This window comes from Eubalaena glacialis, chromosome 1, assembly GCF_028564815.1.
Source record: "Eubalaena glacialis isolate mEubGla1 chromosome 1, mEubGla1.1.hap2.+ XY, whole genome shotgun sequence".
Lineage (NCBI taxonomy): Eukaryota > Metazoa > Chordata > Mammalia > Artiodactyla > Balaenidae > Eubalaena > Eubalaena glacialis.
Window position 1 is genome coordinate 7,349,399 of NC_083716.1, and position 17,941 is coordinate 7,367,339.

At 38.2% G+C, this 17,941-nt stretch overlaps 1 protein-coding gene across 1 annotated transcript in view; it reads right to left on the reverse strand.

Moving 5' to 3' along the window:
- Positions 1–17,941, reverse strand: part of ZRANB1 (zinc finger RANBP2-type containing 1) — a 68,457-nt gene that overhangs the window by 33,747 nt on the left and 16,769 nt on the right. Inside the window, exon 2 of the mRNA XM_061185307.1 lies at positions 10,420–11,270. Within this exon, the coding sequence (XP_061041290.1) occupies positions 10,420–11,233 (814 nt within the window). The 5' untranslated portion in view covers positions 11,234–11,270. The remainder of the gene's footprint in view (positions 1–10,419; positions 11,271–17,941) is intronic.

The following is a 17,941-nucleotide window of genomic DNA, read 5'->3' on the forward strand; positions in this document are numbered from 1 at the left end:
ATACAATGCTGAAATATTTAGGGGCAAAATGTCATGACATCTGTAGCTAACTCAAATAGTTCAGGAAAAACTCATACAGAAAGACAAATAGAGCTCGCAAAAGTGGCAAAGTACTAACAATCGGAAAATCTAGGTCAAAAGCATTTGGTGTTCAATGTGTTATATTTGTAACTTCTCTACTGTTTTTGAAATTTCTCAGAATGAAAGGCTGATAGGGAACAGCGTGGTTACCTCCACAGATAAGGACTGAAGGTGGAGGGAAGAAAAAGAAACTTGCTTTTCTTTATAAACTCTTTCTATAACTGCTGGATTTTTATAACCCTGTGCATAGTTTACTTTAATTAATGTTTAAAATTAAAGGTATTTTATGGTAAACAGTAAAGGTCTCTGGAGTCTAAATACATCTTTTTATACTTAATATTTAAACGATACTTTTGGATTTCATAATTCAATGTGTTCATTTAATATAGTGCTTTTAAAAAATGAAAGCCTTTACTCAATCAATGATGCATATTCAAATGTCACTATCATACAATCGAGACTAACCAGACATATTCCCTTTCTCAGCATTAGGAGGCACATTATTAGTTGGCAGGCCTGTGTAATCAATCATTTCTAAAAGCCAGGAATTATGTCTCAGGCAGACTAAAGGCAACCAGAAGGATACTGCAGGGGCTCTATTTCTGCCACTGCTATCCATTTGCCTTGACACACTCATTCCTGGAAGCTTCTTTCATATCCCAGATGTCAGGAAGCACTTTGAAAAGCCAGACTAAACTGGCCAGGGGGAATAAAATGTGTGTGTATTCTCTACAGATTGGAATCTTACATTGCTGAGAATTCCCACAATTCACTTAAAAACCATGACATAAAATGTTATTTTAAATCCAGAGTTCCAAAAGCACAAGAGGAAATCCTTTGAAACTTGAGAACAAGATAGAACTAGCTGAAGATAACACTCCTTTCACAGTGCTAAAAATAATTCTATTACCTGTAATATCAACTACCTTGGACAGGAGGGAGATTAACAACCAAGAATGTGTATGGAGTGAAAAGGCACCGCAGTTTTTATAGCTACACGCACACATCCCATGTAAGAGTATCACACAAAGTTAACCAAGGACATACAAGGCATCGCCAGCATTCTAGCAGCTTACTTTCCTTTTATGGATGCAGTGCCAAAGATTTGCTGCAGGAGTCCACATATATTTTGGATTCTATTAAAAGTTTTTAATAGAATATTTTAACTCAAACCATTTTTTTTAATGTTTTTAAAAAGTGCAATGGTTTTAAATGTCAAAGACTAAGAAGACTTTTTTTCAGGCTCCACATTCATTCATATGTAAAGCAATATATGAAGGGAAAAGGGACACTAAGTAGGAGTATCTTTTAGTAGAACAGTCTGGTATCAATATAAAATCAAATTCATAATCAAACAAAATGGCCCAGCATACAACCATAACTTAAAATGAAGCAATTCTACAGGGCAAGAAAAATTCTGAAGATGGAAAATATTGTCCAAACAGCTAAGGTATACCAAGTATAAGCAAACACAAGTAAAGCAAACAGAACAAATACTAGAGAAATGCCATACTAAAAATCAAGCCCAAATAATGTGGCTTCGCTATGGAATGATGAGAAATATTAGCAAGTGACAGATTACCTTGGGACACAGCAATCAACTTCACATAGGCTTACTTATTTAGTTGACTTGGAAAAAAGGACTGAAAACATTAATATTCATAGGCATCAAACATCATTCAAAAGTTCCAGTAACAGTATTCCTTGCAACCATATCAAGCAAGAAAAACCACTGTGGATAAGAAATATATGGTCTTCATCTACTGTTCCTGGCACATACCTCCTAAAACCCTTGTAATTTCCTATATAAGAGCCGTAAGTGTGTCTTTTGTTATAATATTTAGTTTTGTTCTCAGTTCCTAAATAGCTCCAGAATGATAAAGATGAAATAAATAGGAGTCTTTTGTTGCTCATATAGCAAGCCCCCTTCAAGCACCTCTGAGTTTATGTTAATGAGGTAACTTCTGGAAAGCCCCTAAGGATGGAGGCTGGTTACCAGGGGAACAAACCCAGTGATTAGAAGGTTGTAACTTTCAGCTCCACACCACCCTCACCTCCTGGGAGGGGAGCGGGGCTTGAGGTTCAAACAATCACCAATGTCCAATGATTTAATCCATCTTGCCCCCATAAAAATCCCTGATATGGGGTTTGGAGAGCTTCCAGGTTGGTGAACATGTGGAGGTGCTGCGAGAGTAGTGGCCAAGAGAGGACACGGAAAGCTTGCCCTATGCACCTCTTCCACCTGGCTGTTCCTGGGTCATATCCTTTTATAACAAACCAGTAATCTAGTGAGTAAAATGTTTTCCCGGGTTCTGAAAGCTGTTCCACCAAATTATTTGAACCCAAGGAGGTGACTGTGGGAACCTACGATTTATAGCTTACAATCAGACACACAGGTGACAACCTGGACTAGCGACTGGCATCTGAAGCGGGTAGGGAGGAAGGGAGGCAGTACTGTGGGACTGAGCCCTTAACCTGTGGGATCTGATGCTACTTCCAGGTAGAGGCAGAACTGAGTTAACTTGTAAAATGCCCTGCTGGTGTCTGGAGAATCTGAGAATAGCTTGGTTTGGGAACCTGCCCCCGCCTTCCCCCCCGACACTCACACATACATTTGGTGGCCATTACTGCTATGAATGTAATGTAAGGCTAGAGACACAAAGAAGTGAGTTTTTACTTACAAACAGACCTATATACCACCTTTGTCTAGAAAAGGATAACAACATGGCTACATCACACTGAGTCAGAAAGCCTCTCTGTGCCTCAGCTTCTCCCGTTGTATAAAATAACAAAACAATGACTCTTGTTTTGTCATAGAACCAGTGAAGGTTAAGTTAAATTTTTCTGAAATTGTCAAATTAAGATGCTATTTGTAATTTTTTTTAAATGTTATTTGTATTAATTTCCTATTGCTGCTTCAGACAAATTACTACAAATTTAGTGACTTAAAACAATACAAATTTTTTATCTTAAAATTTGAGAGAGGTCAGAAGTTCCACATGGGTCTCACTGGGCTAAAATCAAGGTGCACTCCACAGGGAGGCTCTAAGGGAGTTTTGCCTTTTCCAGCTTCTAGAGGCTGCCCACATTCCTTAGCTAAGGGCCCCCGCATCACTAAAACCTCTGCTTTTCCACAGTCACATCTCATTCTCCCATATCTCTCCTTTGCTGATTAAGGACCCATATTATACTGGGCCCACCCGGATAATCTGGGATAATCTCTCCATCTCAAGGCCCTTAATTACATCTGCAGAATCCCTTTTGCCAAGTAAAGTAACATATTCATAGGTTCTGGGGATTAGGATTTAGACATTTTGGGGGGCCGGAGTGCAATATTCTGCCTGTCACACTATTTAAATCGGTCATGTAAATCAGAGAAAACCCAAAGGGGGTGGGGAGAAGCGCCTACAAGGAAGGCAAGTACTGGGCAAGTAAAAAATACAAATTTGGACACTACCTCATCATTAATATTGTATTTTTCAAGATACCTAATGTTTTGTATTTTCAGACAAGTCATCAATAAAATACCTCTGTGGAGCAAATTAATAATTTTTAAGGCTAAAGGAGTACTTACTGAACTAGAAAACAAGTTTCTTCTAATTTTTTCTTTACAATAACTTATATGCCCTGAGTTACCTTTAAAGTTAAAAAGTCAGCCACAAAGATATCTGAATAAATGGATAAAATCACCATTGTGTCTTATGTCAAGAATTTCCTTTTCTGTTTTGTTTTGATGTGGTAGTTTTCTTGGTATAAATCAACTTATTATCATTCCAGTACACAGTACTACTATCTCTCAAAAACTAACCTTCTACGACTTTTTCTTCCATTGAAGTTAATTTGATTTTGTTTGGGTTAGTGCACAACACTCCTTTCATTTGACCAGACACTGTATCTCAAAACTAGGAATTTAAAAAGTCATCGTAGAAGATTACACACTGCAACAGATTTTTCTAGATGCAATATTGTGATTTATAGGAAAAATCATCATTCAGATGACCAAATACATATATTTGATCTTCATCCACAATTCCTGGCTCACAGCTTCCCAAAACCCTTAGAATTTCCTGAGTGATAAAAGTAGTGGGATAGTATCTAGTCTCTGGTCCTCAGCTCCTGAAAACACTTCAGGGAAGGTGACTTTTAGATCCCACCCCCAGGGTGGGAGCTGGTTGCCAGGGGATTAGAGGGTTGGGACTTTCAGTCCCACCCACTATGCCACCCTGACCTCCAGAGAGGGGAGAGAGGCCAGAGATCGCCAGTGATCAATGATTTAATCAATGATGCCTATGTAATGAGGCCTCCATAAAACCCCAAAAGGACAGGGTCTGGAGAGCTTTCAGGCTGGTGAACACAGAGATTTGAAGAGAGTGACACTTGGAAAGAGCATCATGGAAGCTCCATGCCCTTTCTCCAAACCTTGCCCTCTATACATCTCTTCCATCTACATGTTCATCTGTATCCTTTATCATACCCTTTTATAATAAACCAGTAACCTAGTAAGTAAACTGTTTCTCTGAGTTACGTGGGGCGTTCCAGCAAATTAATCAAACCCAAGGCGGGGGGTCATGGGAACCTCTGATTTATAGACAATTGGTCAGAAGTACAGGTTAACAACCTGGGCTTGTGACTGGCATCTGGCATCTGAAGTGGAGGGAGGTCTTGTGGGGCTGAGCCCTTCACCTGTGGAATCTGATTCTACCTCCAGGTAGACAGTGTCAGAATTGAGCTGAATTCTCGGACACCCTGCTGGTGTCTGAGAATTGCCTGTTGGTATGAGGAAGCTCACAAACACACACACACACACACGCTGGAACTGGGCCTGGGAACCCTTTTCACCAGAGGAAGAAAAATAACACTAATACAACCTTAAAAATTTACTTCCTTGAGAAAAACCATCCATATACATGATTTTTAATACCAATACCGAAGTAAATTGAAAAGAACATTTTAAAATGTAATAAGCCTATACATTGCTAATTTTGGTTAAAATGAAAAAAGTGTTAATGAAACCAAATAAACAAATATCAATACTTTCTGACATGTTTAACACCATGCAAGTTTTAGATATTTCAACAGTTACATCTGACACTCTGGAGTGGACACCTATACATAACACTGTATACAGCTTTCCAGTAAGGGGGCCAAAATACAATTGGCATCAATACAGAAAACAACTGCCGCAAATATTAATTTTCAACAGTTATGAGAAAGGGGGAAACATCAGATCAAATATAACAATATTTTTGGAGACCACTTGCAAGAAAAAGTTAATTCTAATGTACTGCCTACGTTTTAAAAATCATATAAATTTTTAGACACATCAAAATCTTGCTCAGTAATACGACTACAATCCTCATGACTCCATTTCAACATGCTCCTTGATAATGAGATTCCGGTTAAGCTCGTAAGTCAGTGATTCTCAATAGGGTACACCAGTACATACTGCGGGCCCCCCCCCAAAGCTTGGGAGCAATGGAGATGTTACTAATTCATATGTTCTCTATAATGCCACTGCCATGGGGCAAACTGAACATTTCAGCATAAAAATTCCAGTTTCAACATGTACTTGTTATATGAGCATGATTCTTTTCCCCCTACGCCTTCAACAGCACTCCCTCCCGCTGCCCCCCAATCTCAAACCCTTCCCATCTTTGTTAGCAGGATCACTAGACAAGCTAAATGGAAGAAAGATGCAGCTATTTAAGGCAAAATGCCAAATAGGAAGCAACACATCCAATGACAACTGAATAAAAACTTTTCAAGTAATAAGTTTATTTGATTTAGGACTCTAGGTATAGAAAACACTACGATTTTTTTCCTTATATATTCATCAAGTTATCAAATATTCATCAGGAAGACGGAGAAATTAAATATAAAGAAATCTGACTTTAGACTCTTCATATCCACAGACTGCCTAGTGATAAACTGAGGCCTCTCTACTCTTTCCAATAAAACCCTATGGGACCTACTTGCTCTGTCTTCACCTGACAGGAAGAAGCCAAGTTGGCTCCCAGTGGGTTGAGCTCCAGGTAATCTGTAAGGTGAAAAGTACAGAAAGCTAGGAAGAAGGCAAAGAATCAAGAAATTTAGGAGAAAAGCAAAAAGGTTTATTTGTCTTTGGAAGGTCTATTTGTCCGGATTCCAGTTTCCACAAATGTTTATTCACTGATTAACAAAAATTTCAATGTCTGCTACGTATCAGGCAATGTTTTAGGTACCAGCAAACAGCTGTGAACAAAACAGACAAAATTCCTGGCCTTCAGAAAGCTTAAGTCCTAAGCAAGAGAGAGACAAATAAGGTGACTTCTAATAAGTGTATTAGGAGGTAACAAGTGTTGTGAAGAAAATTAAAGTTGGGGGAAGAGAGGACAGGACAGGGCTGAAATTTGAGGCCTCACAGAGAAGGTGACATGTGAGAAAACACCTGAAAGAAGTAAATTAGCTAATCCTGCAATCTAGAGAAAGCAATCTGGGCAGAGGAAAGAGCAAGTACAAAGCTTGAGGCTTATTTGCAGACAAGAAAGGTGGCTAGAGGGCAGGAGTGAATGAGCGAGGTTAAGAGTAATAGATAAGGTTAGAGGGAAATGTGTGTTTGCATAAAAGTGGGGAAAGCAGGTGTGGGATAGAGAGCAGAGAGAGCCTGTAAAATTGGCTTTTACTCTCAGCAATACAGGGAGAATCACTGGAGGGTTCTAAGCAAAGTTTTAGAAGAGTAGCTCCTATTTAGAGAACAGTTTGTAAAGGAGGACACGGACCAAGAGGGGATCATGGCTTGGACCAGTGTGGTGACAGGTGGCCAGATTCTGGGTATATTTTGAAGACAAAGCCAGTGAGAATGGAGTATAAGAGAAAAAGAAGAAAACCAAGGATGACCAAGGCTCTGGACACAACAAATAAAACGATGAACTTGCCATCAACTGAGATGGGGGGAGTGAGAGAATAGATTTGAGAGACCAGTTCAGTTTTTTGGCCTCACTGAGTTTGAAATGAGTTTGAAATATTACATATGCAAGAGAAGATGTTGGATAGGTGGCCACTGGATATCAGAGTCCAGGGTTCAGGCATACAAAAGTTATTATACAGATTTAATTTGAGATCCTTATCTGACCCTGTATCTTTTCAAGGGATCAACTTGGGGTCACAAATTTAAATGTTCTTCTAAAGGGCAACTGATTCAATACAACAGCAGAACTAAAACGGTATGTTAGGTAGTGCTGCTTTATCTCTAGAGACATTATCATCTGTCCAGTGGGAAAGGTAGACCATGATTAGCACTGACATGACCTCCCAGAAAATAACCTGGCACCAAACTGCAGACACTCCAGAGACAACAGCACATTTAAATTCACACCTCTGCCGTTACCATTTCACTCCCACTCCCAGATTCCATTTTTACTGGTGTCAGGTTTTGGCACCAGTAAAACGTTGGACGTTGGACGTCCCCAACGTCCTCTCATCACGTAAGATAAAGTGACCTATGTGAAACTTATACCCAACAATCATGTAAAAGATACTTACTTAATACTGTGGAAGCTTTAGCTTTACCCTTCTCAATACTGAATCTTCCTCATTCCCATTTTACCAGGTACAAAGCTGAGGTTGAGATTTTTTTATTTCAATTTCAAATGGGAAAGCCTCACATTTTATACTTAGTATAAATTTTATGCACAGTATACATTTTATACTTAGTGTATGTACTTTGGAGATGATTTTTTAAGTATATGTGTTGCCAGAGCAAACACTAAGATGGTTTTCTTAAATGCCTAACATCGATAAACCATAATATACCATATCTAATGAAATCTGGAGAGCGTAAGACAGGTAGCAAGGGAGAAGTAAGGAATAATTTTCGGGGACTTCCCCAGCGGTCCAGTGGTTAAGACTCCGCCTGCCACTGCAAGGGGCGCGGGTTCGATCCCTGATCAGGGAACTAAGATCCCGCATACCGCACAGTGTGGCCAAAAACACACAAAAAAAATGATTAATTTTCAATACTTGTGGACTTCCGTTAACCCAACACAATATAAACAACTAAAAGTTTTTAACATATTTCAAGGATATTTACAAATCAGGATATGACTACCCAATAAAGACAGAGCCATAATCTTTCTACAACATTTGAGAACCATATTATGCAATGAATAGTCAAAAATATTTGCTGATAGGAAAGACAGAATCCACATTACCAAGAACCAATTACAATCAATCCTTGGCCCTAAGAACCTAGACACTCTGGAGTATGTGGGAATGCGGATTTAATGGCAAAGAAACTGTTTTATAAATGAAATAAGACCAAATTTAATATTGGTCCTACTGGGAGAAGTTTTTGTTCAGCTGTAAGAATGCAAAGAGGTACAAGGATGATTAACCAAAAGAAGTAGATATATGGAAAGAAATAAAGGCAGCACCAAGACGACACAATAGTCACAAAGACAAGAAATAACAGCCATAAAGACAAAGATATATTATATTGATTGGTCTAACATGTGTGTCAAGGGGAGAAAATATTTCAAAGCAAGAGTTCTTATCATAAGATCCACTAACTTGAAGAAACAGTGACCCCAAAAGAGGTTAAAAATCACTGCAGTGTAGCTCATTACCATCTATAAATTTACATGTACTATAACACCACCTTGTAGTTAGCATCTACATAGTACGCTACTGCCTGCAAAAATAATTTTAAGTGTTCCAAAAGGCATACAGGTAATTAAAGGACAATCACACCTAGATACAAAAGATCACACATTGTAAGATTCCATTTATATGGAACATTCAGAATACGTATATCCACTGAAACAGAAAGCAGACTGGTGATTACCAAGGACTTGGAGGAGGAGAAGATGTGGAGTAACTGTTTAAATGGGTATAGGGTTTCCTTTGGGGTGATGAAAATGTTTCAGAACTAGACAGAGGTGGTGGTTGTACAACACTGTGGATACACTAAATGCCACTGAATTGTTCATTTTCAAAATGATGAATTTTATGTTATGTGAATTGGACCTCAATTTTTAAAAATTCATAATAAATAAAATCCTTTTGTAGCTCCTGGTTTTAAAAAAAAAAAAAAAAGACATTCACACCATCTGTGGTACCTCAATTTGGGGAGAGAAAAAAATCAATGGGATGTAATGGGACAGCACAGATGGCTGAAGACAGCTCAGTGTGCTTTCATCCCTCGTCCTCAGGACAGAACACTGGAGCTAACAGTTACTAAGTGCCTGCTGTGTTTGGTGTTCAGAAGGGCTCATCTGCTGGGACTTTTTTTTTTTTTTTGGCCAGGACAAAACTAATATAAAAAAACTGAGATTTCTTGAAATCTACTCTTAGGACTTGCAGATTCATACAGTTATGTATTCCATATTCTTGGGGCTATATTCAGGGTGATAAACAAAAGAAATTAGTACTGAAAAAATATATATACACAGCCAAGCCATGTTGAAGGCTTAGCTATTGTTCCACACAAGATTTAACTTTAGTAGTTACTCAAAATTTTCTTTACAAAACTTAAATGTCAAAGTAAGCACCCCATCCAAATAATTTAAATCACATAATTCAAATAGCTAACCTATTCAAAAAAAAGAGAGGGGGAGGGAAAAAAATACAGAGGAGTCAAGCAACTGCTTTTGTGAAGTACATCATGAATAATTAACTCACAAGGTCAATAACTGGAGGAAACCTTACTCTCTCAACACGTCTCTGTCCCTGAACAGCTCTGAGCCAGAGACTGAGACCAATATCCAGAATTTCCCTAGGAAAGCACTAAAACACAAAACACACAAATCATAATATGAACTATGGAATCAGCTGGCCACGTGAAATCAGTTCCATAAAGTTTGCAAATATTCACTACATGACATTCATGGTAAATTAACATCAGTATTTTCAAGGTCAATATTATGTTTGTTCAACTTCTTGGAGTCACACATTTTTGTGATATTTTTAACATCTGACTAAAGCTTCTATCATCACAAGATGCTCACACTGTTTACAAACACTCTGAAGCAGCAGCTGGTGCTCCTCAGTCACATCTTGTTACAATAAATATCGAGTAGCAGTTTTAAACTCCAGGTATACGGTTTACTACTGATATGTAAAAATCTTTGCTATAACTTAAAAGTTTTTCTCTCTAATGTTGGAAAGACACATGCACAATAAAATGGGAGGCAACTTAAGACAACGTTACAAGATCACAAATAGAGATTCTTATGCATGCATACTGGGAGTATAGCTATCATGCTGAATGAACTAAACGCTAAATAATACTGACCTTCCTTATGTCTTTCATGTCATTTTTAATATCTTTTCCCATCCCATTCAAAAAATGAAGAAACTTACCCACACAAGCATTGAGGAATAGCCAATCAGTCTTCTTCATCCTGTTTTTAATTTGCTTTAGTTTTTTGAAGTCCACTTCAAGTTCCTCCTTGCTGCCAACAGCACCAGCCAACTCAATCCTCTGAAAATCCATTTTCATCTCAGAGTCCCGTTTCGTAGTCGGCGGTGATCTTCTTTGGCTGTTGCCACTGCTACAGCTTCCTCTCCATCGAGCTCTGTCTTGCTCATTTATTATTGAAGAAGCCTCTTCCGTCTCTGCCAACTCGATTGCTTCAATATTATTAGGTCTGGGATGATCGCAAACAACACATTTTTTAGCCTTGGCCCAGTTTTCATATGTGCAAATAGAACAAGTCCAATGCTGGGTCCTTGTGTTCAGTTTATTTCTATCATTGTATTCCTCGCAAGGGTCAACAGAAAAAGCAACTGGTCTTGAGCCAGATCCTGAGGATTGAGGAGATTCTGTGGGACTCCTGGTCCTACGCTGGGATAAACACTGAGTGCATCTGATTGCTCTTGGCCAGTTCAAATACGTGCACATGTGGCATGACCATTTATTTGCATTTTCCATGCTGTATGAAGACTTAACCCTTGGTCTTGCACTAGAGTCTGGACATATCAAAGGACTACTTCCTCCTTCGGTGCCAGAAGGATCCCAATCTCTACCGACATCACTTGAACCACTTTTAAATGGATCTTCTGTAATAATTGTTCCACTAGGTCTTTGGGCACGACACATAGTACACTTGATTGCAGATGGCCAGTTTTCATACGTACAGTATTCACAAGCCCACTTAATTCCACGTTCTGACATTGTGCACTTCTTGAAGTGAGTTATGTCAGGCAGGAAGCTATAAATAATTAGGACATGGTTATTAAAACAGTAACTACATAATCCCACCCCTGAAAACATGCCCAAAATATAAAAGTACCCTTCAATTTATAAAACCTCAATTTCTCAAAAGATGCATGTAACATTTCACACTCAACTACCTTTTCTTAAAATTTCCAGAGAGATACTGGACATAAGTTCCCAAAGAAAAATCTTAAACCTGGGGATTTAATGAAACTGTACTTTGGAATGCAAGAGAAAAAGCACAAGATAAAGGGAGATTTATTCTAAGAGGGAATGAGGTTAAATCAGGAATCCTCTAACAGAAATGTTTAATCTCAGCCAGGTCATCACCATCAATTTAGAAAAATAACCAATAGTTAAAAGATTCAAAGGGAAGGGACAGAACACAAACCAAGTATCTTAAACACATAACCATTCTCAAATTATGAGCAACATAGATTATTATGCTATCTAGGTACAGTACCACAATGTTTGATTCACTAAAGAATTCAGAAAATCAAACAGTCAATTCTATCATTCTTGCTAAGGGAGAAAAGCAGCCTAAATGTGCTAATTATCCACTGCTCTTAATAAACACAGGTAAAAAAGAAAGATGTTAAGTAGTAATCCTTACAATTAACAAAGTAACACTGTGAAACAGAGATAAAGTTCCTTGATAGCCTATATCCTCAAAATCTTCTTCTGTCTAGAGTGCAGAAAATAAAAACTGCACATCACCTATAGTTGGGACAATCAACTGATGAAACATCCCTGAGATAACAACTAGCATAATCACTCCAATATAATTTTGAATATTTATACTCAAAATATTCAATATTTAAAATATACTCAAAATTCAATTCATATTAAAAACATATTAACTATTTAAAAGGCTCCTAGGATTCTACACTGGGCTTCCTAACACTGCAATACAATGAAGACTATTATTTAATGACAACTAATTTATAAATGAAGCAACTTGCACAGCAAATGTAATAATAATTTTTTTAAATGGCTTGAATTTAGACACTGGCCACTAAAGCCAGCCTCTCCATTTTCTTAAATCCCTTCTCAACTAAATCAGTATCATCCTGCCACCTATTCGTAACCAGAGAAGTGAAAGAAATTCTAGGCAGAGTAATAGAAGCTTCTCCTTCTCTTTCTCAGGGATTTTTCCTGAACCCGGAAAGCAAAATCTTTCACTTTATAAGTGTAGTATTATGTCCCTGCTTGCCAAGTCCTCACCCCTTTTATAGTGTAAACTTTGTTAAGAGGACAAATTCACTGTAAGAGAGGCTACTATTTAATAGCTAAAATAAAAATCACACTTACTAAGATTTTAGTTTCCATGCTATAGCCTCCACCTTGAACATGGTCAGAATAAAAGTACAGCTTATAAATCAGACCAAAGACAAGATTCAGTCGTCATGCTGGCTCAGATTCTGACTTCCTCAGGAGATACTGCAAAACATGATAAGTGGTTCTGTATGACTGTGAATAGCTATTCCTGTAAAGGAGACCAAAACTGAATTTCACTTGAAGCCTGTTACTTTATCCAAAAGTATTTATTTTTTTTAAAAGGCTTTATTTTAATAAATTCCTTATTTTAATCCTACTCATTTATTTTAATAATGGACTACTATATTCAGAATTTTAATTTAACACAGCAATAAAATCAGCTGATTGGGTTGGTCAGTCAAATCAGACATAGGAAAGATATTTTCCCCTAAAACCTTAAACATATGTGTGTGTGCACGATTATTATCATTAATCTTAAATTCGTAGTCCTAATAAGTTAATTCCTACTGAATTACTTGTTATTATTGAAGGGGGAAAGGGGGCATAAACCAAGTAAATAGAAAAAGCAAAAAAATATAGCTTATATTTAACTTTGAAGTCTTTTTCTCCTTCAGCAACTTTATTTTTCTCTAACCCAGGTAATTTATATTTATCTGCTTAGATTTTTCACTTTAGTTTGTACATACTGATTAAACACCATTTGACAGCAATCCGAAAGTGTGTTGAAGGGCAAAGACTATAATCATAAAAGCATCCATAAAATGGACAATTGAGATTTAATGGCAACTTTCATATTCATTAGGCAGTTTCTTCCTTTGGTTTCTCAGCAATCAAATATAAATAAATTACTTGCTCATGCTACTGGAAACTAAAATGAGCAAGCAGAAACTTACCATGACAAAAACAAATGACATAATGAACATATCCAAGGCTATAAGTAATTTCAGTATTTCATTTAAAATATTCACATTCAAAAATTCATGCTTGCTTTGTTAAGTCTTACTTTGATGCAGGCTCAACTAAATAGTTTGTGGCCTTGCATTAACTAATCTTCATGGAATTAATGTGCCAGCATAACATACTTAAATGTCCATGTCTGACAAAAAACAAACCTGTCATTAAAAAATAAAGAATCATTGTCATATATGCCTGGTAAACAGCCTACCCCTCCCAAAAATTCAGGTAACTAAGCAATACCAAAACCAAGCTCAAGAGTTTTGGGACTTCCCTGGCGGTCCAGTGGTTAAGACCATGCGTTTCCAATGCAGGGGGCACGGGTTCGATCCCTGGTGGGGGAACTAAGATCACACATGCTGCATGGTGCGGCCAAAAAATTTAAAAAGAGTTTTAAGATAAGTGCATTATATTAGATAATGATGTACACGGTACCAACTCTATGGGGAATTAAGACGTTGTCTTAAGAATATTGTTTTTTCATAACCAAAAGCTAAAATTCATTGGAGAGGGTTATCTGAGTCATCTGTACCTGTGGTAACAGTAAATGGAATGGAAGAGTAAGGATAACATCAGTTCAACTATATGATTTTGCATTATTGAGGTGAAATTAACACTGAGTACACTTTTTCTACCAGATGTCAAAAAGAACATGAAATAATTTTTAATAGCAAACAGCTCTGAGAGTTAATACTGTGCATGGAAATAAAACAATTACTAAATATCTTTCAAGTTAACATATATTCATATACCCAAGGAAATTTAATTTACAAGTCTACTTCTGCATAAAATACAGATTTCCAAATTCTAGCCAGTGAATCATACTTCAATTAATCGGTACACAAAGCAACAATAAAATCTGTATAATATGGATCTTCTTTAAGCAGAGCCAGACACAAGTGCTACTCTTAAAACAAACATTCCGGGCTTCCCTGGTGGCGCAGTGGTTGAGAATCTGCCTGTCAATGCAGGGGACACGGGTTCGAGCCCTGGTCTGGGAAGATCCCACAGGCCGCGGAGCAACTAGGCCCGTGAGCCACAACTACTGAGCCTGCGCGTCTGGAGCTTGTGCTCTGCAACAAGAGAGGCCGCGACAGTGAGAGGCCCGCGCACCGCAACTAGAGAAAGCTCTCGCACAGAAACAAAGACCCAACACAGCCAAAAAAAAAAAAAAAAAGCCATGTAGAAGAAACCATAAATATGTTCAAAATAAAACTAAAAAACAAAAAAAACAAAAAAACCCAAATATTCCTTGGTTCAAATGCAGTACCAGCAGTTCCCATCTTGTGGACCAAAGAGTCCATGAATCTATTTATACATCAACGTCTACCTGTAGACAGACTGAATAATGTCTCCAAGTATAGCAACCATTTTCTAGTATTAAATTCATAACTGCTTTTGATTATATACTTCCCAGTTCAAACAATAATAAAAGCATGAGCATTATGATGTATGGCTTAATGGCTAGGGAAAGGGAGGGGCTCATAACTGAACATTTTTTATACTGTCATGCTTAGTAGTGAATTAATTAGACCATATTTGTGAAGCATTACTAAACAATGTAGAATAAATATACCTATTCTGAAGTCAATTACTCAAAATTGTAGCTACACTACAAATTCCCCCAACCACCTACTAAAATCCTCTGAGAGAGAACTAGAGAAGTGAAATGATCCTCACCAAGCACAAACTCCTTGAGAAACAAACTGAGAGAAGTTCAGTTGCCAGTTAGTGTCAAATGATGAGCAGTTATCCAAAGGAAGGACTGACAGTCTTTCGGTTTTATATTAGCTTTATTAATATGAAGTCTATATTTAGTATTATAAATATTAATTTATTAATATAAATTGTTGATATAAATATTAATTAACATAAATCTGTGGAGATTTAAAAATGCTCAGAAAGCATTTTAGGGGAATAAAGATGAAAGCTAAAACTAGAAGCGGGGTTTCCCTGGTGGTGCAGTGGTTAAGAATCTGCCTGCCAATGCAGAGGACACGGGTTCGAGGCCTGGTCTGGGAAGATCCCATATGCTGTGGAGCAACTAGGCCCGTGCGCCACAACTACTGAGCCTGCGCTCTAGATAGAGCCCACGCACCACAACTACTGAAGCCCGCTCACCTGGAGCCCGTGTTCCGCAACGAGAGAAGCCACCGCAATAAGAAGCCCGCGCACCACAACAAAGAGTAGCCCCCGCTCGCTGCAACTAGAGAAAACCCACGCGCAGCAACGAAGACCCAATGCAGCCAAAAATAAATAAATAAATTTATTTAAAAAAAAAAAAAAGAACTAAAACTAGAAGCACTGGTGAACCCTCTATATCTACAAATCTCACCTCATTTCTGGGCTCCAATATCTTGTCACATCCTATATTAAAATCCTCTTATCTTCCTCTCACAACAAACCCCTAGCCTGACTTCTTGTTCCAGTTTCCATTAAGGACACCACTAATACTACTGCACCCAGCATAGAAACTCAGACTTATCTTGAATTCTGCCTTCTCCTCATAGATTCTTTCTAGTGGTTTCTGTCCAATCAGTCCTTTTCTTTCCATTTCAGCTGCCATCAACCCTTTTGCAGTTCAGGTCAGAACTACTATAATAGCCTCCTAAGCGCCTTCCCTTTCTAAATCCATCCAGCTCACCGTTACCAAAATAATCCTCCTAATAACAAGTCCCTCTTTCTGAAGCTCTTCTGTAACAGTATAAACTCTCAACTCCTTACCAGCATACAAACACACCACACACACCCCAGACTCATTCAGGTACCACCATCCCTCCACAATACACACGTGAAGGCACTACCTTAGAAAAACAAGCACAACAGACACACACACTCAGTTCTGGCGAATCCTACCCATCCTTTAAGGTTCAGTTCTAATCTCATCTCTCTCGTAAAGTTTTTTCAAATCATTTCAAGTACACTCCAAGTAACCACACTTCTATCGACATTTGGCACCTACTGTATGTCTTCTTGGGGCTAGTTTCTGGAACACTGACTTGTGTGTCTTCCCCATATCATTTCCTCCTCTCAATTTTCAATCAGGTAGCCAAGCTTTCAAAAACTTTGGCTCAGGGATTTCCCTGGTGGCACAGTGGTTGAGAATCAGCCTGCCAATGCAGGGGAAAACAGGTTCGAGTCCTGGTCTGGGAGGATCCCACATGCCGCGGAGCAACTAAGCCCGTGCACCACAACTACTGAGCCTGCGCTCTAGAGCCCGCGAGCCACAACTACTGAGCCCAACACGCCACAACGACTGAAGGCCGCGCGCCTAAAGCCCGTGCTCCGCAACAAGAGAAGCCACCTCAATGAGAAGCCCGCGCACCGCAACGAAGAGTAGCCCCCACTCGCCGCAACTAGGGAAAGCCCGTGTGCAACAACGAAGACCCAACAGCCATAAATAAATACACACACACATACATACATACATACATACATACTTTGGCTCAGGGATTCTAGTGGCATGGAATGTGGACCAGCCTTATGTTTAGTAAAATCCAGAGAAGAGACCATGTTGAGTGACCTGAACAAACAAAGGAGTGGAGCTTTTGAGCAATTTCAAGAAAAAGGAGAAATTCTAGAGGATGGGATCCACTCCTGTGGTACGACCTCAGTACAAAGTGTCTGCCTCTAACACCTAGGTACCAAGCCATGGGCACGCATTAGCTGGTTAACTATTCAAGTCCTGTGGTGTTAAGGGCACAAGCGCACAAACCTTTGAGATCATTAAATATCCTCTGAAAGTCCTAAATCTTTGTGAAATTATGTATACATGATTAAGAATCAGTGAGACCCAAAAATATGCTGACCTTCCTCCCATACAGAGATCACTGTTATCTATGTCATCTGCATCTAATGAGATTTGCTAAGAAGGCCCCTTCCAAGGAATGTGTGGACAAGCTAGACAAAATTAATTTGGTTAAAATAACAGTTAAAATAATAACAGTTAAATAACACCTGTCATGGTGACCTTGACCTTACTGGCACTAAGCCTTAATTAACTAAGGCAATTACCAGTACAACCAGTACATCCAACTTCATTCCACCAAACCTAGCCCTTAAAATATAACAAAAAATATAAAGTTTACATTTCAATAAGTCAAAATGGTGTTAATTAGGAAAACTAATAACAGCTACAATGCTAATGGTTTTTCTTTAAACCGCTGGATAATTAGTAATCCACTGATTCGAATGGAAGAAGATATATAGACACAAAATTAACTTACAGTGTGTCAAATCCCACACAAAATTGTAATGCTCCTTTTTAAAAATCTATCTTCTAGTCATTTCTGGAGGAATTCTACCTCTTTATATACTAGGGCTTTATCTGTAATTTCATCAACTTCCTCTGTACTCTCCAGTTCCTAAACAGTAACTAGAAAGGAAGGAGGAGTAACAGATAGATAGATACATAGATAGATACATGGATAGATA